Source organism: Eucalyptus grandis, chromosome 9, assembly GCF_016545825.1.
Source record: "Eucalyptus grandis isolate ANBG69807.140 chromosome 9, ASM1654582v1, whole genome shotgun sequence".
Lineage (NCBI taxonomy): Eukaryota > Viridiplantae > Streptophyta > Magnoliopsida > Myrtales > Myrtaceae > Eucalyptus > Eucalyptus grandis.
This window is the reverse complement of record NC_052620.1, coordinates 26,429,255-26,454,857: the sequence shown is the minus strand read 5'-3', so window position 1 is coordinate 26,454,857 and position 25,603 is coordinate 26,429,255. Positions and strand designations below refer to the sequence as shown.

The window sequence follows — 25,603 nt, the reverse complement described above, 5'->3', positions numbered from 1 at the left end:
ACAGCATGTATGTCAATCTATCGGCTTGATATTCCCACCTGGCGGGGCCTCGTGGTTACAAAAAGCCCCTGCTGGTGAGCAGACCGAAGCCGGGCCTTTATTTTTTTGGGCCGAAGAGACCGAATAACGCCAATAATGTTGGTGGAGGCCCAACTATGGCTCATCATCTAAGGCCGGTGCGCGTCAGGTCCAACTGGGCGCTTTATAGAGGCCCAACGTCCGGCCCAGCATCGGGCGCACAAAATGTCCAAATGCAGGCCCAGCACAAACAGGGCTTCCTAGGCCGATTATGGGCCCATATAGGCGTCGTATAGACCACTTCAAAGCCCAACAGGCTCGAAGTTCTGCCCAAACCGTGGCGCCACAAGGCCTAACAGGTCAAATCCGCTCCAGGCCCAAAGTATGGGCCATTTGAGGTCGAATCTGGGCCCATGTGGCCAACGTACAGCCCATTTCAAGGGCCAAGGGGCCCAACTCTATTAGCCCAAACGGTGGCCCCTCACAAGGCCCAACTGGTCAAATCCAGCCCTGGATCAAAGTACGGCCCCTTTGAGGCTGAATTGGGTCCATAGAGCCCTAGTTACAGCCAATTTTAAGGCCCAACGAGCCCGAACTCAATTAGCCCAAACCGTGGCCCATCACGGGCCTATTAATTCGGCCCATACTGGGCCCATTAAATGGGCCCAAATGTGCCATCAAGGCCCATTTATGTAGGCCCAGCCCAAATCATGGCCCATTTCCAGGCCCAACGGGCCCGAAGGCCTGTCTATTAAGGTCCATTGGCACAAAAAGTTCGGCCCATTTGTTGGACCCAGAGGTCAATCTTGGCCCATTTATGCAGGCCCAGCACTTTTGAGGCCCAGCACTCAGCTCGGCATTACCTAGGGCTACGTGCGGTCATTACATAGGCCCAAAACTTCCAGCATTTTGCCCCAAAAGGCCTTAGATGAGCCGGACAGGCCCAAACTACGACCTATTAAGTGAGTCGAAGGCCCAAAGGCCCAGGACCCTTCCACATCTTTTGCCACAAAGTCCCAGGCAATTTTTGTTGAAGATTTCACGCATTTAAGTGTCGACGTCAATAATCCTGTTTTCATTGTTTCTTTTCCCATATTTGCGTTTCCCCAAGTGGGCCCATTTGCGTGCTTATCTTTAACTGATTTACGGTGAGATTCAAGGAGGGTTTCTTAAATTTCTCCAGTTCAGCAATTGAAATTAAAATCTTTGTAATTCCAAGCTTGCTTTAAATTATAAAACAACAATACCAAAGGTACGCAATCGAACCACACCGAATGATGCGAGGGAGGTATCCAATCCCCGATAGAAATTTGGTAGAGCAGGTCATAGAGCTAAATTATACAACATTTTGACACTCACACATTCAGAACTTCAGATAAGACCAACCCTAGGAGCATAAGTAATATTTTCTTTTTCACAGACGACAACAGATTGGCACACTGTACTTAGAAACTACAGCAGCTTGACAAATGTGGTAATTTGCCAACCCCTTATATACAGGACAATTACCTCTCTCAGCTCAGAGCCTAGTGGGAGCCAGGGGTGGTGTGAACAGCAGCAGCCACGGTAGAGACCATTGAGTCTACGCCACAGATATTGCGACCCCTGCAGATTTTATAGTATCCATTCTCTCCCCAGGTCTCTCCCCATGAGTTCTTTATGATCCAGTAAGGCTTATCCTTCATCCTAATGGGAGCATAACCTGCAGAACCATACCCAACCAACAACACTCCATGGTCCAATCTCTTGGAGCATATGTACGGGCATGAAACCCCTCCGATGTAGGTCTGCATGAACACGGCATTGATGGCCACTGTTTTGAGCAAGGAAGAGTTACGTCAATTACCATTACCATAATATAAGCAGCATGCACATGATGTGAGTAAAAAAATGAAAAGGAACAAATAATAATAAAAATAAATAAATTCTAGACTGGGGTCGTGTCATGTACCAGCAAGAGGCCCATTCTTCACAAGATTTGCTGCAATTTGATCTTCATTAAGGGAAACAACGCTGAAGTTGGACACTGATGCAGCAATCTTGGACTTGTCAAATTTGCAAGTTCCGCGATCAGTGCCAGTGTAGGGGTAGTCACCCTCTCGCATAAGCCCACCTGCTTTAAGAGTGTACTCAAAAGCACTGTTCATCAATCCACCATTGCATCCAGAGTCACATGAACCGGGTTCATCTGGATCACACTGCACAAAAGTAGAACCTCTATTTGGTATATTTACATAAGTTAGACATAAGGAAAATTGACGAGTTATTTAACAAGGCATGCACACTGAACAGAATATTAGGCCTTTCGATGCTAAGGAAGAATAATGTACTCTTTTGAGGGAAATATAATAGGTTAGAGAAGAACCGAATTAATATGAGTAAGCATCATATATTTTCAGCTTTCATGTAAGAATCATATTACTAGTGCTATTAGAGAGGTTTCATAACTCACCGCACATATTTTGTCAATTTTCAGTTTCATACAATCCAATAAGGTGTGAAGAGAGACAGCACACAACACGCAACTACATACTACTCCAACGGCCAACATAGAGGATGGTGGTGAGAGATCTATTGCTCTTAGGGATGGCGAAAGATCTATTGCTCTTCACATTTGCAGAGAAAACTCTTCTCACAAAAGAAATACTTGTAGAGAAACATGGAAATGGAATAGGACAAAACCTCTAATCCTTGGTTCACTTTAGGAAACTTTATTGCCAGTTTCACTTTTCCTCACCCTCTGCTAGCTTTATATCCTACTGATGAAACTTCAAGTTTCTCATTTGTGGAAGCTTGACTGCATTCCTATTTCCCACATGATTTGGCTGGTTTTGCGATCGACAAGTCACTTCTTTCCTAGCGGTATGATATTAGAAATTGATGATTCTTTCACTTGCTATTATTCAAGTAACTTTCACAGATTGGGAATTTATTTAGATACTCCTTAGTTCACTAATTCATTAAAATTTTTTTCTGTCCAGAGGATATGGGAAATAGCATGTATGGTTGCAAACAACTCAAGCATCTTATGCACCATTCAAGCTGGAAGACTACTCAAGTTAGCCTCAATGTCTTCTAAAATTTAAGTCAAGCCAGATTAATTCAAGTATAGGTTGACCCTAATTGATTCAACCTTAAAACAACACTTGACTCAAATAGTTCACATGTATATTGAGTAATAAAATGTTGATGCGTTTCATTGTGCATTTTCATACATCAAACTAAACACACTATACATACAAATAATTTATTAGTGTATGGTTCTTTTAACATTTTGATAACAAGTTCTGGTAATCAAGTTGAGGTGATATGAGGTCAAACTTATTGCATAATTGAATTGAACAACCTCAAGTAATGAATTGTGTGACTCAAGTTGAATACCCTCCTAATTGATTATCAGCTGCTTGGTGATGGTTAAACAAAATCAATGGCCTTTTCCTAACCTAATAGCTCCATCGCAGAAGAGATTAATCTTACCATCCAAGAGAAATTTTCTTTTGTTCATAAGGATATTTACTTTCCAAATAAGTAAATAGTTCAGCAACGGCCAAAAAAAGAACAAGCGACTCATCATGTAAATATTTCATAGTAGTTGGTGCAATAGTTGTTCCATTGGATTTTCAGCAATACTCGATTTACATTAGGATTGATTAACAAAAACATTTACAAAATATTATCTTAAAAAAATATATTTAGTATGCACGTACTTGTAAGCTTTTGATTATTCAGTAAAGTCCAATTTTTCCATTCAAATTGTTTAATTATCTCTGAAAAGAAATGCTCGCCGCTCCCTCTGAATCCTAGGTCTACCATGCCTCTACATTGATACCCACAAGATCTGAATCGTCTGTTAACCAAACTCATTTACCACGGATGCTACACTATATTGTCAGGGCTCACAAAATAATGCTATGCATAACTGAGAATCTTGGTGGTAAAATTTAAGGGGGGAAAAAGCAATACCTGCCTAGGAAGCATTGAAAATAACTAACATGGGTCCCCACCAGTCTATTCCAGCTAACTAATGTATGATGTGAAGAGTTGCCTTACTATTTGGGAAAGTATAGTGCGTCAATTAAGGTTTCCAAGGAATCTAACTTGCTGCTATTTGCCCCCAGTAATAACTTAAAGTCACAAAAATTTAGTGTTCATATTCTAAACACAAGCACAATGAATTGCAAAGAATCTGAGTGGTGAGATATGTAGCAAATAGGACTTCTGGCTTAATGGAAGAATATAATTGACTATCTGGAAAATAACTCCATGAATTAAAGCATCTCTCCACATGATCATTTGGAATACAGATGATGCCATGTTAGGAATAGATTAAAACAAAATCCGGCTCCAGCTCCCACTCTCACATTCCCGTGCCTGGCCCCACTTTTTGCATTGGAACAGAATTCTGCAAAATGCTCATCCCCTTCCATGAGTGAAGGGACGCCCATCCTCTTTTAATCATACAAGATTGTGCCCTAACATACCTCGTTATTTCCTACTTAACAAATTATTCAAAGCAAAGCTTTCCATATAACTTTTTTAATCCTTCTCATTGATGAAAGAAGATTAACAGACAGCAATACCCCATGCAAACGAAGCAACCAAAAGAAGACACAACGACATTACCTCATGATCACAATCCACAAGTTGTTGCTCGCTGAGGCTAACTAGTTCTCCAGTAGCAAGGTAATGCGCGCCTTCCAGTGCTCCTGTCGCGCTGAAACTCCAGCATGACCCACACGAGCCCTGATCTCAGCAACATAAACAGCAGAGTCGGCACTTTACAAGAGGAAAACCAATGAAAGAATATTCTAAGGTAATTCATTGAGGGATACGGAGAATGAAGCAATCCAGAATACCTAATCAATTAAACAAAATGAAGACAGCGATCGAATTGCACTGCTTAGGGTTACTTCTCAAAAAACCTATCCAGATGCACTGCTCTTACGAGTTACGAACAAACAACAAATCCGTATCATAAGTACGACTGACGCCGACCGTCGAACAAATCCGGGAAGAAAACTCACTTGATTTTTGACACCGGTGACAGCTCCGTGATCTCTCCAATCGAAATCCTCGGGCAGGTCGTCGGTCGGCAGGAGCGGGGCCTCATTCGCGTCCTTCGGCAACCGGAGCCCGCCTCTGATCCCCAAATGACTCCTCCTGAACTCGGAGGGCGTCAGGTCGGAGAACCGCGTGACGCCGTGGACCGCCGAGGGATCGAGCTCCTGGTGCCTCCTCGCGCGGCGCAGGTTCGCCCTGAACACCGCGAATCGGTGATCGTGCTCCTCCTGGGAGGCGTACGACTTGCCGAAACGCGTCTTGAAGAGCGAGAAGTGGCGGTGGTCCTCGGTCGAGAGGTCGCCGTCGGCGGCGGCGCCGTCCACGACCTGCCGGATCAGCGCATCGCCGTCGACCTCCGAGGAGGCGTAGGCCGAGACGATGGCGAGGGAGAAGAGAGCGAGGAGAGAGAGGAAGCGATTCATGGTTGGTGAAGAGTGCGCAGAAGAAGAGAAGGAAGAATATGGAGTGATGGAGAGAGAAGCAGGGGGTGGGGTTATATATACACGTGTGGGCGTGTGGATGGTAACTTCAAGCGAGAGAGAGTGGGGATAGCTTGCAGCGAGGGGGAAAGGGAGATCCAATCAGCGGATGACAGGTGGCAAGGCTTTTGAGTATTGGTTTTGATTGGGGTTGCTTCCTAGTTTTGAGCGTCTTTGTCCTACTCTCATGTCGTTTGCCTGGCCACAGAATCGTCGTCACTCGTCGTAATTTTTCTTTTTATTTTTCTTTTTCTATGGAAAGCCTGTTTGCTAGCTAATTAATGAACTAACTTATAAATCTTAAGTTCCATTTATTTCGAAAAAAACATATTTTCCTCTTTTCTCAATTGCTTAACAAATAAAAAAATTTCAAAAAAAATATTTTTTTAAAATCGAAAATCATTTAAAAGATATAATTAGGTTAATACTTTAACCATAAATTCTATGCTTGGGCACATAAACATTAACACTCATTTCTGGGTCCCAACATCTAGGACCTAGTCCATTAAGGTCGGGGTTGGACCGTGGTGCCTGTGCTTGGGTCCATGGGTCTATCAAGGCTAGGTCTAAGGCCTCGGAACCTATGCTTGATGCCTTGGCACTTGAGCCTGGGTCCATAAAAGCCGAGCATGAGACCCTCGTATCCATGTCCAAATCCTCGACACCTAATCTCGGGTTTGTGGCACTCAAGCTTAGGTCCCCGACACCCTAACTTGGGTTCACAAAGGTTGTCCTTGAGTCCCTACTCAACCTTGGGTCCATAATGCTGGTAGCCATACACTTATGCTTGAGCCTAGCTCCATCAAGGTTGGGCCCAGGACCCCTATGCTCATGCCCGAGTCCATTAAGGTAGGGCTAGGGACCCCGACACCTGCTCTTGGGTCTATCGAGGCTAGGCTCAAGACCTCAAATGCTGGACTTGGGTCCATAGAGGTTAGGCCCAAGATCCTTATGCCCAAGTCCCTAGTGCTTGGATTAGGGTCCATTGAGGTTGGACCTTGAAACTTAGTGTCATGCCTATTTCTTTGACTACCGGTGAGCAAGTCATTTAAGAAAATCAAATAAGATTTTCCTTTTCAAATGATTGAAATAATTTTCTAGTTCTTTTTATATTTCAACCAAATATTAGAAATATTATCATTTTTTTAATTTAGAAAATGACTTTTTAAAAAGTATATTCAAAACAAATAATATTAATGACTTTGACATTTTGGAATAGTCGCATGATCATATCCCAAAATCATGATCAAGTCTTTGCCGGAGCACATGCATTTGTGCTTGGACATAAATCATAGCGTCGGCCATGTTCGAATCATAGGACAGATGGGTCATGCTTGTCTTAAGATCATTTAAAGTTCAAATCTAAAATTAAGCAGCTCCAAACAGAGTTTATGTCGTGTGAGAGCAAAATGGAGGGACGTGATGATCGAAAGGACTTTTGATATAAGTTTTGCAGCATTGCTCATCAAGAGAGGTCATTGAAAACGAAAAAAATGATGCAAGTTGAAGCGGGGACTGAGATCAATGCGCAGAGGCCCAAAAAGCAACGCAGGAGATAGAACTCCTTCTTATCCGAAAGAGGCCATGAGGAGTCGGACCTTCCCTGGTCCTTCGCAAGTTTCTTATGCAACAAACCAAAATGACCCATAAACCAAACCAGACCGGTCTGACTTGATAGATCAAATTGGTTGCTTTTGCTTTGATGTACGCTGCCAAACCAAAACCATGTTACCCTTACTAATTATTTCTTCCTTAAACTTCCTAGTTAATGAAGAAAAGAGAGTTACAAGCTGCACTGATTCATTCATAGCATGCCGATATATCACCGTGGAGAACATCCTTTTTATGTTTAATCCCTTGAACTGGCATATCAATTTATAACCAGGTGGAATCTCCATCTTCAAAATGTCCGTCAGAACGCTAACATATTCGACTATCGGTTCTCGAGGTAACACAATCCTAATAATCGATAGATAGGACCGACACTTTTCTAACACTTTTCTAAGTCGCCTGGAAGAGACTAAAGACGTCTGATGTCCACTTCCCTCCGAGACGAAGATTCGAGGTGCAACGAATGTTAGATTCTGAAGGGGGAGTGTTTGTAGGTTGGGAGATGGATATTCAGGGATCCCTTCTTGCTCTTCTAGTTCAGTTGTTATTCTTATTCGAATTGTTATTCGTTCTCCTGCTTCTGCATGCAGCAGTTGTGTGTAATGGAGGTACAACGAAAGCTCCTGACCTCCCTCTAGACAGCGATATAATACGAGAAAATATTGGAATACACCTCAAAACGGCTGCGAAAGTTGTTCTCCTTGTTCTGACAGGTTCGTAACTTGGCGTCAGCCTCTTTTGATAAATGCTAGAAGAGCTTTTTTCCTGAGTGTAGTAGGTAATGGTTTCTTGTTAGGTTCAGTTTGGCAGGAATTAAGGTATAATCTTCAAGACCACGGTTTCGTCTAGCGAGCCATCGGCAACACAACTAAATTGACAACGTCGGAATATGGGGAATGTTTCCTAGCTTGGCTCGAGATTTGTGGACATAATCTAGGGGATCTTGGCCAGAGTTTCGATAACGCGACACAAGCATCGTGAATGAAATCTGCGGGGAAAGGACAGACGGTGCCATTCATTCCAGACTCGTCTTATGCAGATGGTTACTGCCACGGTGACGCGAGGTGGGATATATGGGGAAGGTTTTCTTGAAAGAAGCGCAGCTTATCGCCTCTGGATTTGGACGGCAGGAAATCAAGAAATCACTTCGCTCCTGAACTGGCGAGTGCATCAGAATGCTTAATCCGAAACCTTATCTTGATGCGGGGACGCATTTCTCGGGGACCGAATCGACAATGGCAACAACTTGGAGGGAAAATTATATAAAAAGTCCTAAACTTATTGTTATTTATCAATTTGGTTTTAAATCTTTTAATTTTACTAATTGAGTCCTAAATTTTTTCACTTTTTACCAATTGAGTCAATCTAGCCAATTTTGACTGAAATTTGCTAATGTTAACTTGGACAAAATTTATTATTTTTTAAACATTTTTTGAATTTTTGAATTTTTTTTCTCATCCTTTTTTTCCCCTTTCTCTTTCTTCTTCCTTTTTACCAGTCACCCAACCTTTGGCGACTAGCTAGAGGCTGTGACTGATAAGGGGTGGCCTTGTTGGCCTCGAGCAAGGTCACCCTTGCCAGAAGCTAGTGAGGGTCAGCCTCATCGGCCTTAGGTGAGGTTGCAGCCTCTAGCCGGTCATCGGAGGTTGAGTGATTGGTAGAGAGGAAGAAGAGATAGAGGGAAAAAGAAAAGAAAAGTAAAGATTTTTGTTTTTTGTTTTTATAAAATAATAAATTTTATTTACATTAGCACCGGCCGTGCCACATAGAACGACCATCGTCCACATCAGTGAATTCCAGTTAAAATTGGTTAAATGGACTTAATTGACAAAAAGTGAGAATGTTTGTGATTATATTCGCATAATTGAGAAGTTTATGACTGAATTGATAAAAGTGCAATAGATTTAGAATTTTTTGGACAATTTTCCCATAACTTAGAGTGAGGCAAGCTCTATTTTCTAGCGTCCGCTTCTTGCTGCAGGGCGAGAACACGCACCCTTCGAAGCCCTACGCACGCTGATGTCGGCGTTCCTTGTGGAGCAGCAAACGGTGGTGCCCCGTTGTACTCAATTGAGAGAGCTTTGGCACATATCATCGTTTTATCGTCGTACTTTCCGCTTTGGTTCTAGCAGATCCATCTTCCTACGGTCTCGTTTGATTACCAACTCCATGCTCATGGAATCAGAACTTGGTCTATTTACTCAAGCACCAGAACCGTTGAAACGCAAGAGGAGGACATTGAAGAATATGGAGCTGCTCTCACGGGGCTTGTCTCAGTTGTTATCTGATGCAATCTGCATTCTTAGGATATGTAGAAAAAAAATGTGAGGTAGACTCATTTTTTTTTTTTTAATACTCATTTTAGGTCAAGGACAATCACGAGAAACTTTTCTTCTAATAATTCAGGGTTACGAGTGCAAAAGCCCAGTAAAAAATTATTAAGTGAACCTAGTACATGTACGGAAAAAATTAATCCGATCCCACCATTTTCAGTAGTTCAGATTCAATTGAACATGCGTACTAATTTTTATAAGAACGATTTTTCCGATGACACAGATTGTTTTAAGTAGCGGTATATTGTGGACCACTTACTTTTCCTTGCATGAGAAAAGTCGAGGCACGCCGTTGTGATGCATCAGTGCTTTAGGCAATGTTGGACTTTTCCTTCTCAATAGTCAGGCGAGTACTACGTAAGTTTTCTTGTATATAATAGTACTGTTGCATAAATTTAATCAGTTACTCAATTAACGCTGGCCACGAATAAAAAAAATTGGGCCACAAAATAACGATGTAAGAAAGTATATATAAATGACAAGGCAGGAGGAAAAAACCAAAGATGAAAGGGTGGAGATTGCTATGAACACTAATGGTTAGGGAAGAGCATCAGTCTAGTTCCAATTCAGGAATCGGCTGGTTCTGACGGTTCTTGGTTTTTAGTTACTAAACCGATAAGGTTTTTTTTTTTTTTTTCCCCTTTTATATAATTCTTGTTCTCTTGAAAGGTAGAGACGTTTGAATTTAATTTCTTTATGACCTTCAGTAGAAATAAAGTTATGACTATAAATTTATTTATCAATATATACACATTCTTTTATTATATAACATATGTTGATGCGATGCCATGTAATATAATAATAACTACAAAATTCTATGCAAGACTAGCTGATTATCAATCAGCGCATCGATCACGTAAACGTTAATTTAATAAAAAACAAAAATAATACTTCTTTTTTCAATGTTGGGAAACTTCCGCTTGTAGCACTTTAATCGAGAAGGTGCATATGGAAGAAACCAACAAAAATTGATGCGGAAAAGAACAAAATGGGAGGTGAAACCATTTGAATCATACATAATGCAGGTACAATTGCTTCAATAGATGGGGAAGCAATATCACCAAATGCAAGCAAAAGACAATACCAAATTTTTCGAGTTAAAAATATAGAGAATAGAAGAAAAAGATAAAAAAGAAGATATATTGCTTTCGGGATTAATCTTGAAATCGAACTGGACTAAATGGTCCGGTTCCAAGACTGGTTGGGCCGGTTCCCAATTCCACAAACTAGAAACCGAATTGACTCAATTTGGAATTAACTAGTGGCTTTGGAGAGCTTTAGGTAACTCAACTCATGGCATTCACACGATTCTCATTGACAATCCACTTCATTCACTCGGTACCAAGATTCCTTGTGGTTGGTTGTGGATGATCTATAAGTTCCTGTTCATAGTCTACCAGTAAGATCTATTTAGAAACTATCTGGTCCGGGTGCTTTGTAAAGTCCAATATCAAACAATGATCCGTGAACCTATTCTTTGTCGGCTAGCTTAGCCAGATTCGAAGCTTGCGAATAACTCAGGACCTAAAATCTGTTAAACTGTGGACTCTTGGTTGGGGTTGGGTCATCTTCAAAGAAAAAAGTTAGTGTAAAAATCCACCACAATACCTATTAATTCCTCTTGGTCAAACACTCATTCTCCACTATTATCCTTTTGATTGTGGTAGCATAAAAAGAACTTCGTATTTTATCCATTGACATCTAGATTTTTTTTATACCAGTGTATTTCTTCCGGACCCAAGACATCATCATTTTTTTTTTTTTTTTTATAATTTTGCTTTTAGTTTCGATTAAAAAAAGGATTTGCACCTTTCCTGAGTGCCTTTTGGATGCCTCCTAATCTGGCTAGCAAATTCTTTTTTCTTCTGAAAATGTTTCCAAAAGCATTTTGATTCCGCTCCTCGAGGTTTTTTTGTAGTTGGGACAGAGTAACATGAGTCCGTAATTCATCATTCCAATTGAGCTAATCAAGTATTTTTGAGTGCATGAGTTAACCAAGCTATTTTGAATTGAACGTTTGAATAAGATAATTTATGGAATAAAAAAAAATAGGCCCATCAAGTATTTTTGAGTGCATATATGTATTGGATTATTATCTTTTCAATCATGCAAAAGGGTGGCGATCGCAACCACTACAATATAGCATATAGAAAACCTGATTTAACTTAATATTGGCTTATGGCTGGTGTGTTCATATTGTATCAATGTGATCGTTTGGGTTGTCTATTTATGAGCAAAAATGAGCCCAAGCGTAGTAGAGAAGGAATTCGGAATCGCTTCTTTCTTTGTTTGGCCAATTCTCTTCGATCTGCATCATCCTTAAGTGAATTTTTCAAAGGTACCTAACAAGTAATCATTACTTTCTCTGTGGTCTCTATCGTTAGGAGAAGGTGAGGAGTTACCGTTGCTCTGCATTCTTTCTTTATAGAGAGTGGAAGCAACGTATTAATGTGATTAAGTTAAATTGAATATTAGTGAACATGAAGTGATCATGATTATACAACATCTAGTGGATTCTCCTTTTCTACATTATTTTTCGACATTTTAAAAGTTTGTGCTCCCAACCCAAATCATTTTTCTCACACCCCGTTTCTTTCTTGGGAGAAAAAAACAATATAAGTATTACACAATTTGATTGTAAAATTAGCAATTTTATGATTCCTAATAGGAAATCCAATCAACCTGTCAAATTCATTCGCGATCCTATCCAAGCTTTTTTATTTTTAATATAAGGATCGATGATGTCATCTCCTTTGGATAATACATGCACCCGACATGCCGGGTGGCATCAACCATCTTTAAGTTTTGTCAAATGTTTAATGTGATCTTTATCTTCTTCTTTTTTTAAAATAAAGTCCCTGAATAATAGTCCTTTAATTTCACGGTGGTCCTTTAATTAGAAGGCTTGGCAAAAGTGCTGGCATGGATGTTAAGGGATCATTAAGTATGGTGCTGTTAAAATAGTGCCGTCTTTGGCGAGCATAGTTTAGCTATGAACAAAAACAATAGTGCTGACACCGTTGACTCACAGATATAACAAAAAAAGTATTAAAAAAAGTAATAAATCTGTTACATTAATACTAATTTAGTCAAAAAAACTTTTAATTTGACCAATTTAATCTTAAATTTTTTTTTTTTTTTATTTTTGGTATCCAGCTAATTTAGGTCGAAAATCGAGAACGTGGATGGCATAACCAATGTTGATGTCAACATTTTTAATGATATTTTAACAATTTATTTTATTTTTAAGCCCTTGTCGACTACTAGCAAGTAGATTTGGGCAAAAACTGCCTAGCTCACGGCCGGTGGGGCTGCAAAGGCCCGCGCCCCGGGCTTTCTTGGCCCAGCTTACTCTAGGCAAGGCAACCTCCCCTAGGTCTAGTGAGGGCCATGAACCTTGCTAGCGACTCGGGCGCGTTTGGTTGTGTTTTGTTTAAAAATTGTCCGAGGAACGAAATAGAAAAAGTGTTTGTTAGGGGAACAATTTTTGAACAAAACAACGCGTTTGGTAAACTTGTTCGAAAATAAAAAATAAACAGAAACATGTTTGGTAAATTTGGATAATTTTTTTATTTCTTTTATTTTTTCTATTTTTTTCTTATTTTTCCTTTTTTTCTTTTTTTCTTTTTCATTTTTTTCTTCTTTTGGCCGGCGACCGGCCGGTGAGGGTCGGCCTCGCCTTGATCCGGCGAGGGTCGGCCTCGCCTTGATCCGAGAGGCCGAGCTCGCCCGGCGGGCGGGCGAGGCGCGGCCTCGCCGGCCACCAGCTAGGCGAGCCCGCCGACTCGCCCGGCATCCGGCGAGGCCGAGGCTCGCCGCCGCCGGGCGAGCTCGGCCTCGCCGGCCGCCGGGCGAGCTCGGCCTCGCCGGATCGGGCGAGATTGAGCTCGCCCGGGCCGGCGCGAGGTCGGCCTCGCCTTGATCCGGCGAGGCCGAGCTCGCCCGGCGGGCGGCGGCGCGGCCTCGCCGGCCGCCGGGCGAGGTCGGCCACGCCGGATCGGGCGAGATCGAGGTCGCCCGGGCCGGCGCGAGTCGGCCTCGCCATGGGCGGGGCGAGCTCGAGCTCGCCCGGATCCGGCGAGGCCGACCTCGCCCAGCGGCGGCGAGCCTCGGCCTCGCCGAGCCACCGCCAGTCGGCGTGACTCCGGGCGGTGGCTCGGCAGGCCGAGGCTCGCCGGCCGCTCGGGCGAGGTCGGCCTCGCCTGGGATCTGGCGAGCTCGAGCTCGCCCGACCATGGCGAGGCCGACCCTCGCCCAGCTACGGCGAGCCTCGGCCTCGCCGGGGGACGGCGAGCCTCGGCCTCGCCGTGGCTGGGCGAGGCCGCCGTCCCTCGTCGGCCGGTCGCCGGCCATGGCCGAGGCCGGCGACCGGCCAAAAGAAAAAAGAACAAGAAAATAAGAGAAAAAAGAAAAAAAAATAAGTGTTTCTCAAAAGTGTTTCAGAAACAAGAAACACAAAATTTGTGTTTCTTGTTTCTGTTTCTTTTTTGTTCACAGGGAACAAAAGAACAAAAAAAGAACAAACGCGTCCAAACGCGTTTTGTTCCTTTTTGTTTCAGGAAAAAAAAACAGAAAAAGTGTTTAAAAACAAAAAAAGAAACACAAACAAACGCGGCCTCAACTGCCACAGTTTACGAAACAATGCGGCAATATGTCACGAATTATCATTCACGTTGGCTCTTATGTTGTATCGTAGACTTTAATGGATAACAATATTGTCCTACGAGTATAAAATAGGGTTTTTCTTAAGATATTTTATATGTGGTGTTAAAAGTATTATAAAAGGTTGTACTTTCTTCGAGACGTGTTAAAGTAAGGTTGTACCTTTTCTTGAAACACTTGAAAGCTCGGGCTTTCGAGTTCTTATCTGGTGATTAGCTGAAAGGAGATTGAATGATTGAATTTAAATGATTTGATACTGACATAAAAATGGTGGTCAACAATGAAAATGTCTAGGGGCGCTCGTCTCGGTGGTTTCTGACTTTAATAAGAGAAAATTGGTGCCTCGGGCACATCCCGTGTACAAACTGGATTGGAACTGGACAGGTGTTAGTCCACTGTGTTGCTTGTCTCACTTCCCCACATTTGGCCGGCCTCTTGTTCTAGCTAATATCATATTTATTTTATTACTCCAGATGATGGTGTTGGCATAAATTTTCAAAAAGAACAATAATAGTATAAAAAAGAAAAAAATAAAATTTCGTATTAATTAAACTTTTTGCCAATGCTTACGTGAAGCCAAGATGCTTTCTTGCCGCGTAATGGTGTTATTGTTTACTAGACAGTGAGTCAAATCAAAGCTAAGATCATAGACCCAACTCTTTCTTCTTCAGACAAAGTCCTAATCCCATATTCCATAACGTCACTACCAAATCACGTCGCCACTTTTCGAATTTCAGAGTCATTTTCCATTTTTCTGTTTCGTTACAGAACTCGGCAATGGCCGACTCTTTGCCGCATCTATCGATGGTCAAAACCAGTTGCACCCGAAAGGAACCGGTAGTGGCGACCTAGGTTGCATCGACACGGATACGCGACACGCACACGACACGACACGACACGTTGGCACATTATTTCTCAAAAGTAGAGAATTTCGACACGTTCCGACACGTTATATATTAAATAAATATTTTAATATATAAATGCATAAATAACTAAATAATAATAATAAAAAGAGCCTAGAATTAATCTATACTAAAAACATTAATCATACATTTGTTAATATCATTCATTGTTTTAATTTGACAAATTCAACTACATTTCATTGTAATAATCCATAAAACTTGGAGGAAAAAACATTTAATCCACGTTTCATTATTAAATTTAAAATTTAACAATAAGAAAAAAAAAAAGCAACATTTCATCATCAAATATAACAAAAAGTCATTCATCCTCATTATCTACTTCTTCTGAAAAAAAAAAAAAAAACTCTCCGGCTCATCAAGTGAAAATTTTGCAATTTCAAGCACCTAACATCTTCAAATGAGTATTAGAAATTTGTTTTAGCTTTTATTATTATTTTTTATATATTTATATTTAAACCCCATAAGTTTTGGAAATTTGTAAAAATAACCCTGTGCGTGTCGAAGTCACGTGTCGGAATTTCCGACTCGCGTGTCGGATTTTCTAACACGTGTTGACCACGTGTCGGACATGTATCGGAGTGTTGGACACGACACGAAGGGTCTCGGAGGGTGTCCGTGCAACCTAGGTGGCGACACTCAATTAGGGTCCAAAACATTATTGCCTTCTTCTCCTTGTCCGAGAAAGAGTCTAAATGATGCGGTCGTTTTCATTACGAAATCTACCATGGTTTCAGCGTCAACTGCATACTTAGAATCGTCCTCATCGAGAAGGGAAGGAAAGAATTAGACGCCATCATTTGCGTATTCCCTCAGAAAAATGCTGAACCTCTTTTCATATTTGGGAAGCTGCGAAATTCTTTGTTTAGCGTTCATAAGGGTTGACATTTACCCTGTATATGCGTATAGTCCGGTGGATATTCCCTGAGTTTTGCGCAAATTCCTTCTCCTTTCTTTCTTGAAGAGGCGTGTTCCTCAGTATTACACTCACCTATATAGGGGGTAGTGCACTGATGTGAGAATTTGTGGGGTTGTGTCACGTAGGTTCTTCCGTATCCCAAAATAAGATCAAGATGGCTGTTCTGGGATGTTCATCTTGCTGTTCAGTGGCTGTTGTTGGGGCTGTTCTTGTTCTTGTTCTGGTTTTGAATGGGGCTGATCTGTGCAATGGAGGGAAGACGAGCACTTTCGTCCGTAAAGTGGAGAAAACTGTGGACATGCCTCTAAATAGCGATGTTTTCCGAGTGCCTCCTGGCTATAATGCCCCTCAACAGGTCTCAACTGAGCTTGTCTTCTTGCTTTTCCTCTCAGTATAGCACAAGCTTTTCCTTCTATTCATTTGTGACTTGTGAAATGGTTGACATCTATGTGTAGAGACACACTAGGATGAGCAAGAGTCGCATTAATTCGGTTTCAGATTCGATGTGAACTAATGTTAGAGGTCACTGTTGTTAATTTCGTTCTATTCCTTGTGGTTTCTGATTTGGTTTTGATTTTGGCGTGAGTCTTTAGGTACATATTACACAAGGAGATCACGTGGGAAAAGGGGTGATCGTGTCATGGGTGACTTCGGATGAACCTGGGTCCAGTACAGTGCGTTACTGGAGTGAAAACAGCGAGCACAAGAAAAAGGCAAAGGGCAAAGTTAATCATTATAAGTTCTACAATTATACTTCTGGTTACATCCACCATTGCACCCTCAAAAACTTGATGGTAAATTTCTGGATTCCTCCAGAAATATTAATTTATTGGTGCCTGGTCTGCAAAATTTGGTAAATGTAGCTGATGTTTATTCCGTTTACTTGCAGTACAACACCAAATACTATTATGAGGTTGGAATTGGACACACGGTCCGACAATTCTGGTTCAATACTCCTCCAGAGGTTGGCCCTGATGTTCCGTATACTTTTGGTCTCATAGGTAAAGTAAATCATATTGTCATGCATAGATAGTCAATGACTCAGAGTAACTTCAAAAGCTCATTCCTGTGTATGTACTGTAAGTCTTTGTGGAATCATTTAGTTTTGATAATCAAATTCATCAGTAAGTCGCAGCAAATTTAGTTCTGCCGTTAATTTACATGCATCCATGGTTCTACTTCTTTCTATGCTCAGCATGCTGATGACCATTGCAGGGGATCTTGGTCAGACTTTTGATTCAAACCGAACACTCACCCATTATGAGCATAATCCGCAAAAAGGACAGACTCTATTGTATGTTGGAGACTTGTCATACGCGGATGATTATCCCGACCACGACAATGTGAAGTGGGATACATGGGGAAGGTTTGTCGAAAGAAGTGTAGCTTATCAACCCTGGATATGGACAGCAGGCAATCACGAAATCGACTTTGCTCCTGAACTCGTGAGTGCTAGCGTTATACTTCCACCAAGAAATAACTATTTCATACTCAGAGTCACCTAAGCCTTGATCCCTTCATTTCTGTGCTAATTTGTTACAGAATAAAATCTCTACTATTTGATCAATCGATAATTTGCTTTGATACTGGTTGGTAGATCAAACAATCCTCAGCTGCTTTTGGTGGCTAAGGGCTTCTATCCAAGTTCCATGTTCTCATATTGCATTATTCCTCTTCACCGGGAAGTTGGGGAATCGAAGGAAGCAATAAATTCAATTCTTGAGGTTTATACAAGGCGAGACGCAGTAGAACTTAGACTGTCAGCCAGTCTAATACCACAAAAGATATGGACGCTTTACAATATCAGTTTTTATGATGTTACAGGAAATATGCAGGGGACGAAGTCCTTGCCCGTTCATTCTTATCTTGAAGTTTCAGATGCATGAGTTCATATAATGACACGACTGATGACGCTGTACGTTATTTTTTTCTGCAGGGCGAAAATAAACCCTTCAAGCCCTTTTCGCACAGATACCATGTCCCTTATAGAGCATCAAACAGCACTGCACCCTTTTGGTACTCAATCAAGAGGGCTTCGGCTTACATTATAGTCTTATCGTCATACTCTGCATATGGTATGATATCTACATCCTCGACCATCCTGCCAACATAGATGAGAATGAGATGCTACTTCAGGAAACCTCCCATGTTTTCAAGAATTCTTTTTTTTTTTTTTGATACAATGATAATACTAATTTGTGTGTGAGGTGGAAATAGATGAAGAATCAATAAGTAATTCTATTTTGATATCTGTGGATGAAAACGGACCCCTTCTTTCAAGATTTCGTTCGATGTAGTAGACTGCTCATATGCAGGGGAGGGGTGCAGATACTTCATCAGTAAACTCAAACATCCAGTAATGGAAATGAAAGTTTGTTAGGCGTTAAAACCGTTGTGATTAGATGCTATTATGGCGTACGGTTGTACCAAGAAGAACAACAGAGGCATATCTCTCAGAATGCCAATTCTTATTGAATGTCGCTGCTCACTTCGCTTATTTCCTTTTGCCTCTGTTGGCTTCTAAGGTAAATATACTCCCCAGTACAACTGGCTTCAAGGAGAGCTGCCGAAAGTTAACAGGACCGAGACACCGTGGCTGATTGTTTTGGTGCACTCTCCGTGGTACAATAGCTACAACTATCACTACATGGAGGGAGAAACCATGAGAGTGATGTTCGAATCGTGGTTTGTGCAATACAAAGTTGATGTGGTGTTTGCAGGGCATGTCCATGCCTATGAACGATCTGTAAGTCAAAATGTTTCTTTTGCTTAGGGTTAATATCCGAAAAATCCTAAATCGATACACATATGACGAATTTATCTTAGATTAATTTTTTGACTATCAAAAACTTTAACTGATGCACTTTTGATAAATTTACCTCAAATTGGTACACTTGTAATAAATTTACCATCTATTATTTTCTGTTAAATTAGACTATCAAATTGCCAAGTTGGATGATTTTGATAGTTAATTGATGTACTAGTTTATGATTTCTCTCTGTTTGTCACAATTATACTAATTTTGTGATTTTTTGTGTTATTAATTCAATTTAACGAATGATATATAATACAGTTAAGGGTTTTTGTTGGCCAAAAAATTAGTTTGCAAATTACAAGTGTAGTAATTTGTGGTTTTTTGTGGTCATTTGAGGTAAATTTATTATAGATAATACTGGTTTGGATTTTTTAGTGGTAAAATAGTTTGTGGCGTATTAACCATTATCCTTATTATCTAACTTTTAAGCTTTATTTCGATAAAATCCTTTCCATAGAAAGATGTATATAGCCAACTCTGATGAGTTAGTCCAATCAAACTATCATTTTCAATGTTCGTCGTGGAGATGAAATTAGCACATTGACAAAAACGGTGATGTCTGTCCAATGAAATCAATGTACTTCTATTATATGTTTGTCTAGTTTGATTCTAAGAACTGCTGACCGATTGATGAGTGTCACAGGAACGTGTATCCAACATTGCATACAACATCGTGAACGGCTTGTGCACCCCTGTTCCCAATCAATCAGCTCCAGTGTACATAACGATTGGCGATGGAGGCAATATTGAAGGTTTGGCCAACAAGTAAGATGATTTACCTTACAAAACACTTCCTAATTTATTTATGACTATTCTGGGTTGCCGTTGGATCATGTAAATATCTGATTTTCCTATGCAGTATGACGGAACCCCAGCCAAAATACTCAGCCTACCGGGAAGCCAGCTTTGGCCATGCGATGTTTGATATTAAGAACCGAACGCACGCATATTATAGTTGGCACAGAAATCACGATGGGTATGCAGTGGAAGCCGATTCTATGTGGTTCTTCAATAGATTTTGGCATCCAATCAACGATTCGACAAGCATTTAACGGTTATCACATTACATGACAAGTTTTCTCTTCAGATTTGCTCAATACATTCACAAGCAAATAAAAGTTCTGCAATTAGGCTCGTTTGAGTTCATTGTGCTATGTTTTAGTATCAGTGTTTCTTTTTCTATTTTTGAATGACAGATTCATATTGGAATTTCAGTAGATGCATATTTTGATTGCTGAAGTTCCTAATAAACATGTCTGTAAAACTTTTGCCACGATAAATAATAATTTTGATTCCTCAACATAATTCTTATGTTGCGGTGATGAGTGTTGTCATATCTAAAAGGATACATGTGAATGACATTTTTTTAGATCGTAATCATAATGTAATTTTTTGGATTAACATGCAATTCCATGCTTTACCAGACCGAGAAAACGGATATTTGATGATTCACTGAACCAAAAACATGTGAGGTAATCTGAGCAGGAGCGTGTAGTTTCAGATCAAATCGGACGCGAGAAAAATCTGGATAGACCCAATAAAAATAGATCTTTCCTGTTAAGTTCACTGCTTGCATACGATCAGGATTCCGAGTGATCAAATTCAGGTGAACTAAATTATCCCTGGAATGCCTGGGAAGGTCAGAATAGTCCCCCAAAATCCAGGTGAACCTACCACATAGATGAGAGCACTTGAGTCTTGACCAAAAGTTAATGAAGAATCACAGGCTGAGAAGTGATGGGTTCGCACTCGTTTGCGCTTGGCTCGTCCGCCTTGACATATTGTCTAGCAGTTCTTGAATGTGCCCTGATTGTTGCTGTGTTCTGCGATGGAGAAACCGGAAGTCTTTTTGTTAGGAAAGACTGGTCATCTGTAGATAACGCCTTTCGACGGCGATGTCTTTGCTGCACCTCCCGGATATGTTGCGCCGCAAAAGGTGTGATTTCAATTTTCTGCTTTTCCTCTTGACAAAAGAAAAATGGTCCACACCACCACTTGCGGTGGCTCAGTTGGATAAACGCTCCGATGATATCTACCCAGGATGGAAGAGTTCGAATCCCGTGGATCGCATGGGATCTTAAGCGCGACGTCGGGGTGGTGGGTCCTCTGCTAGCGTCGCTTCAGGATTTACCCGCCGACTGCCGGTTGTACGGATTCCCTGGGTATAAAAAAAAAAATGGTTCACCTTCTACAGGATCGGTGATTACGTTTAACCTCGCCTCAAGCTAGAGGTGGCAAAATGGGTCTTAGACCCATATATGACCAATTTAAATCATAAATGAGTCATATATGGGTCACTTGTTTTTTGACAAAAAGTAGTTAAATGGGTTTAACAATTAAAGACTTTGATAGGTGGGTCTTAAGTGGATCTTAAATGGGTTGGATTTGAAATCCATTTTTACCCAAAACCTCACAATCTCTCTCTTCTCTCTTTAACTTTACAAATTTTTTTCTTTCTTCTTCCTCCGATTGTCGGCACGGCAATTGGCCAGGCGAGCCTTGAGCTCGCCGGATTTGGCGAGGCTCAAGCCTCACCGATTTGGCGAGACTTGAACTCACTAGCGTCGGGTGAGCTCGAGCTCGCCCCTCGCCGAATTTGGCGAGCCTTGAGCTCGCTGGTGTTGGCGAGTTGGGCGAGCTCGAGGCTCACTTGTGGCTGGCCGCAGGCTGTTGTCATGGCCGGCGGCCGGCCAAAGAAGAAAAATAACAAAAAAAAAAAAAAAAAAAAGAAAAATATTTTTAAAATATAAAATTAATTTTAAAAAATAAAAATAATAAAAATTCGATTTTTAAAATAATTATTTTAAAAATTATAAAAATTGTCTATGAAATTTGTGTTGTATAAAACTATTATTATTATTATCATTCTATATATGAGAAGTAAGCTTTCTTAAGTTTAGTTAAATGCATCGGGTATGGGTCAAAAATTTTGTATTGCAATAAATGGGTCATAAACGGGTTAAATGGGTCGATTTGGGTCGGACCATTTATGATCCGACCCAAACTTGACCCAATCCACCCGTTTAACAGGTCTACCTCGAGCATAGGTGTTTCAAGTTCACATAATGCAAGGAGATCGTGTCGGGAAAGAGTGTGAAGAAGAAGAGGATGAGGGCGAGGGAGAAGAGAGCGAGGAGAGAGAGAGGAAGCGATTCATGTTTGGTGAAGAGTGCGTCGAAGAAGAATAGGAAGGAAGAATTTGGAGTGATACAGAGAGAAGCAGGGGTGGGGTTATTATACACACGTGAGGACGAGTAGCTGCTAGCTGGTGCCTTCAAGCGATAGAGCGTGAGGATTGCTTGCACTTGCGATAGAGGGGAAAGGAAGAGCCAATCAGCAGATGACAAGTGGCAAGGCTTTTGAGTAATTGAACTGATTGGAGGGTGGCTTCCTAGTTTCGAACGGCTTTGTCCGACTCTTTCGTCGTTTGCCTGGCCAGAGAAATTTTCCTTTTTTTTTCTATAAAAATGCTATTTAGGATGCGTTTGGTAACCATTCTCGCATTCGAGAATAATTTCTGATAATAAATGATTATTTTTTATTTTATTTTCGAAAATAATTTTTAAGCATTTTAAACCGTTTGGTAATTGTCCAAATTTTTTATTCTCGAAATAGAATTGCGTTTGATAGTGTTCTAATTTTTTTTTAATTCTTGAATAAATTTAATTACTTTTTCTTCTTTCTCTTCTTCTTCTTCAAGGGTTGCCGGCCTTAGGATGATCAGAATCGGCTAGACGAGGCGAGACAACCTCACTAGAGCATCGTCGGCCCTTGGTGAGCCGTGCCTCATTGACTAAGCCTCGCCAGTAGTTGGGCGAGGCTCGCCGGTGACCGAGGCAGGCTCACCTAACCACCAGCGAGCTCGTCGGATCTCGCCCTAGCTTGGCAAGCCTCCGGTGAGCTCATTGGACCGGTCGTTGGTGACCGGTGACGGTGGATGATAGCAGCAGCAGCAGTGGCTGTTGAAGAAGAAGAGATAGGGAAGAAGAACAAGAAGAAAGAAGTGAAAATAGAAAAAAATGGGTTAGTTTGATTCGGAATTGTTCTCGGGAATAAAGAATCAATTTTTTTTTTTTTTTTTTACTTCTTGATTCTATTTCAAATCTACTTTCGAGAACAAAAGAATAGAAATTTGTTATCGAGAATAAAAATTTACTAAATAAATTTCGGTTCTAAATCTACTCCCGAGAACAAAAAAACAGAAATTGTTACTATTTCGCAAATTGCCAAACGCAGCCTTAGTAGCCAATCGATAAAATTTCTTATAAATTCCAAAGTTCCATTTATTTAAAAAAAAAAAAGAAAAATTCCAAATAAAGGCCCGAATACCCTTATTTTCTCAAAAAAGAGTATGAAGTTGACTTTATTTCAATAAGGATTTGCGTAACCATATTAGTTTCAAAGAAAGGCCTAAACTCACTATCTAATGAAAGGCAATTTCATTTTTTTGATTTTTAAAATTTTTCCTTTTTCGTTTTCTCTTTTCCATAAACAACTAAAAAAAACTAAAACTTCAAAAAAAAAAAAAAAAAAAGAACACAAGGGAGCCATCCCTCCTATGGTTGTTGCCCCATTACCGATGGGGTAGCGGCGATGGTTGGTGGGGTCACCAGCGCCTGGGCAACAACGGGGCAAGGATCACTTGTGTTTAGGTGAGGGCGGGCGACCCTTGCCCAAGCGTTGGTGACCCCATTGGCCATCGCCATTAACCCACCGGCGATGGGGTGGTCACCACAAGTGGGAGGGAGCCCTTTCACCTTTATTTTTAATTTTTTTATCTTTTTATTTTAAATTTAATTTAATTAAAAATTAAATTAAAATCGCATTTGGATGATAATTCCCCTAATCGTCTGAATATTTTGTCGATCGGCGATGTTCTTACTTGAAACAATCACAATTACTTCAAGCCTTTATTTGAGAAAGTAATGACATTTTAAGCTTTTACTTAAAACAAGTTTCACTTCAGACCCTTATTTGGAATTTTCCCAAAAAAAAAATGTTCTCATTTTCTAATCACTTAAGAAATAGAAACTTTTTAAAAATGATTTTTTAAAAATTAATTGGAAATTATTTTCTAAAATATGACTAAATATTGGCACTTGGATACGAAAGCCTTAACCCTTGTTTTTGAGTCCCAACATCTAGAACTGAGTCCATCAAGGTTGAGGTCGAACAACAATGCCAGTGCTCGGGTCCCCAATGCTGCACATGGGTCCGCCAAGGTCAAGCCTAAGGCCCCATTGCTTGTGCCCAATGCCTTAACACTTGAGACCAGCTCCACAAAAAGCTGAGCATGAGACCCTTGTATCCATGCACAAATCCCCGAAACCTAGTCCCAAGTCCTTGACACTTAGGCTCAGGTCCCTAACGCCCTAACTCGAGTTTACAAGGGCCTTGTGAGAGTCCCTACTTGGGCTTCGGTCCATAGTGCCAATTGCCTGTACCCTTGCGCTTGAGCCTTGGTCCATTAAGGTCAAGTTCAGGACCACTGTGCTCATGCCATGGTCCATCGAGGTAGGACTGGGGAGCTTGATACTTGTGCTAGGGTCCATTGAGGCTAGGCTCGGGACCTCAATGGCTAGACCTGGGTCCTCGGAGGCTGGGCTTGGGACCATGGTGCCCAAGTCTTTGGTGGCTGGGTTGGGATCTATCAAGGATGGATTTGGAATTCTGGTGCTTGTGTTTGGTTTTGTGACTGCCCATGAGCAAGTCATTAGCGCTCAAATTGTGAATGTGTATTTATCAAATTAGATTTTCCTTTCCAAACGATAAAAAAAAAATTTCAGGTCTTTTTATAATTCAATCGAATACTAGAAAATATTATAATTTCCCTATAAAATGATTTTCTAGAAAACATATTCTATATACATAATATTAAGGATTTTGACATCTTGGAGTAGTCACACGATCATGTCCCGGAATCAAGATAAGATTTCCGCCAGAGCACATGCATTTGTGCTTGGACTCAAATCATAGCCTCGGTGATTTTTGAATCACTGGACAGATGGGTAATGCTTATCTTAAGATCAAAGTAAAGTTCAAATATAAAATTAAGCAGCACCAAACAGAGTTTATGTCGTGTGAGAGCAAATTGGAGGGACGTGATGATCGAAAGGACTTTTGATATAAGTGCTGCGACACTTCTCATCAAGAGAGGTCATTGGGAACAAAAAGGATGTAAATTGATCCAGGGACTGAGACCTGTGCGCAGGCCCAAAGCAACACAGGAGATAGAGCCCCTTCTTCCCCAAAAGGTCATGAGGAATCGGACGTTACCTGGTCCTTCGCAAGTTTATTATGAAATAATCCAAAATAACCTAAAAACCCAACTAAACCAAACCGGTTTGGTTTGATGGATCAAATTGGTTGGGTTAGGTTTGATGTACGTTGCCAAACCAAAACCCATGTTCACCTTATTGTTTCTTCCTTAAAATTCTTAGTTAATAAAACAAAAAAGAGAATTACAAGCTGCACTGATTCATTGACAGCATTTCGATATATCTACGGGGATTATTGCTCACGGATGTTGGGAATTACTGATCCCCGAAATACCGGATCCGATACTAAATCGAACCCCTAAATCAATGCGGAAGACGAAGCCCGGGAAAAAACCACGCATCACCGATCGTAAAGCACACCACGGATTCGAGCGTACCTTGTTAGCCACAGATTAAACACCAAACGCCAATGGAGGAAGAGAATCCCGGCAATCGATCCGATGAAGCCTTGAAGGGAAGAAATTGGAAGCCGTATGCCTACTGTCCTTTTGGGAGAGAAAACGCGCG

The 25,603-nt window shown here is 41.0% G+C and overlaps 2 protein-coding genes across 2 annotated transcripts; one reads left to right on the top strand and one right to left on the bottom strand.

Moving 5' to 3' along the window:
• Window positions 1-1,221: 1,221 nt before the first annotated feature.
• On the bottom strand, window positions 1,222-5,554 carry LOC104418867 (cysteine protease RD19A). The gene is made up of 4 exons (XM_010030329.3): window positions 5,043-5,554; window positions 4,642-4,761; window positions 1,970-2,216; window positions 1,222-1,831 (listed from the first exon to the last, which is right to left on the bottom strand). Exons 1-4 carry the CDS (start codon window positions 5,499-5,501, stop codon window positions 1,545-1,547), a joined length of 1,113 nt encoding a protein of 370 aa, XP_010028631.2. The 5' UTR covers window positions 5,502-5,554; the 3' UTR covers window positions 1,222-1,544.
• Window positions 5,555-15,931: 10,377 nt separating this feature from the next.
• LOC104418865 (purple acid phosphatase 2) lies at window positions 15,932-20,118 on the top strand. The gene is made up of 8 exons (XM_010030327.3): window positions 15,932-16,358; window positions 16,597-16,797; window positions 16,893-17,004; window positions 17,219-17,448; window positions 17,940-18,078; window positions 18,529-18,749; window positions 19,462-19,583; window positions 19,678-20,118. Exons 1-8 carry the CDS (start codon window positions 16,158-16,160, stop codon window positions 19,868-19,870), a joined length of 1,419 nt encoding a protein of 472 aa, XP_010028629.2. The 5' UTR covers window positions 15,932-16,157; the 3' UTR covers window positions 19,871-20,118.
• Window positions 20,119-25,603: the final 5,485 nt, after the last annotated feature.

Excerpts from the sequence above, each read along its gene's own strand:
- LOC104418867 (XM_010030329.3), bottom strand. The coding sequence starts at position 5,501 with ATGAATCGCTTCCTCTCTCTCCTCGCTCTCTTCTCCCTCGCCATCGTC. Across the intron at positions 4,762-5,042 it reads TCACCGGTGTCAAAAATCAA|GGCTCGTGTGGGTCATGCTG; the intron begins GTGAGTTTTCTT and ends TGCTGAGATCAG. Across the intron at positions 2,217-4,641 it reads TTGTGGATTGTGATCATGAG|TGTGATCCAGATGAACCCGG; the intron begins GTAATGTCGTTG and ends ACTTTTGTGCAG.
- LOC104418865 (XM_010030327.3), top strand. The coding sequence starts at position 16,158 with ATGGCTGTTCTGGGATGTTCATCTTGCTGTTCAGTGGCTGTTGTTGGG. Across the intron at positions 17,005-17,218 it reads GTATACTTTTGGTCTCATAG|GGGATCTTGGTCAGACTTTT; the intron begins GTAAAGTAAATC and ends TGACCATTGCAG. Across the intron at positions 17,449-17,939 it reads TCGACTTTGCTCCTGAACTC|GGCGAAAATAAACCCTTCAA; the intron begins GTGAGTGCTAGC and ends TTTTTTCTGCAG.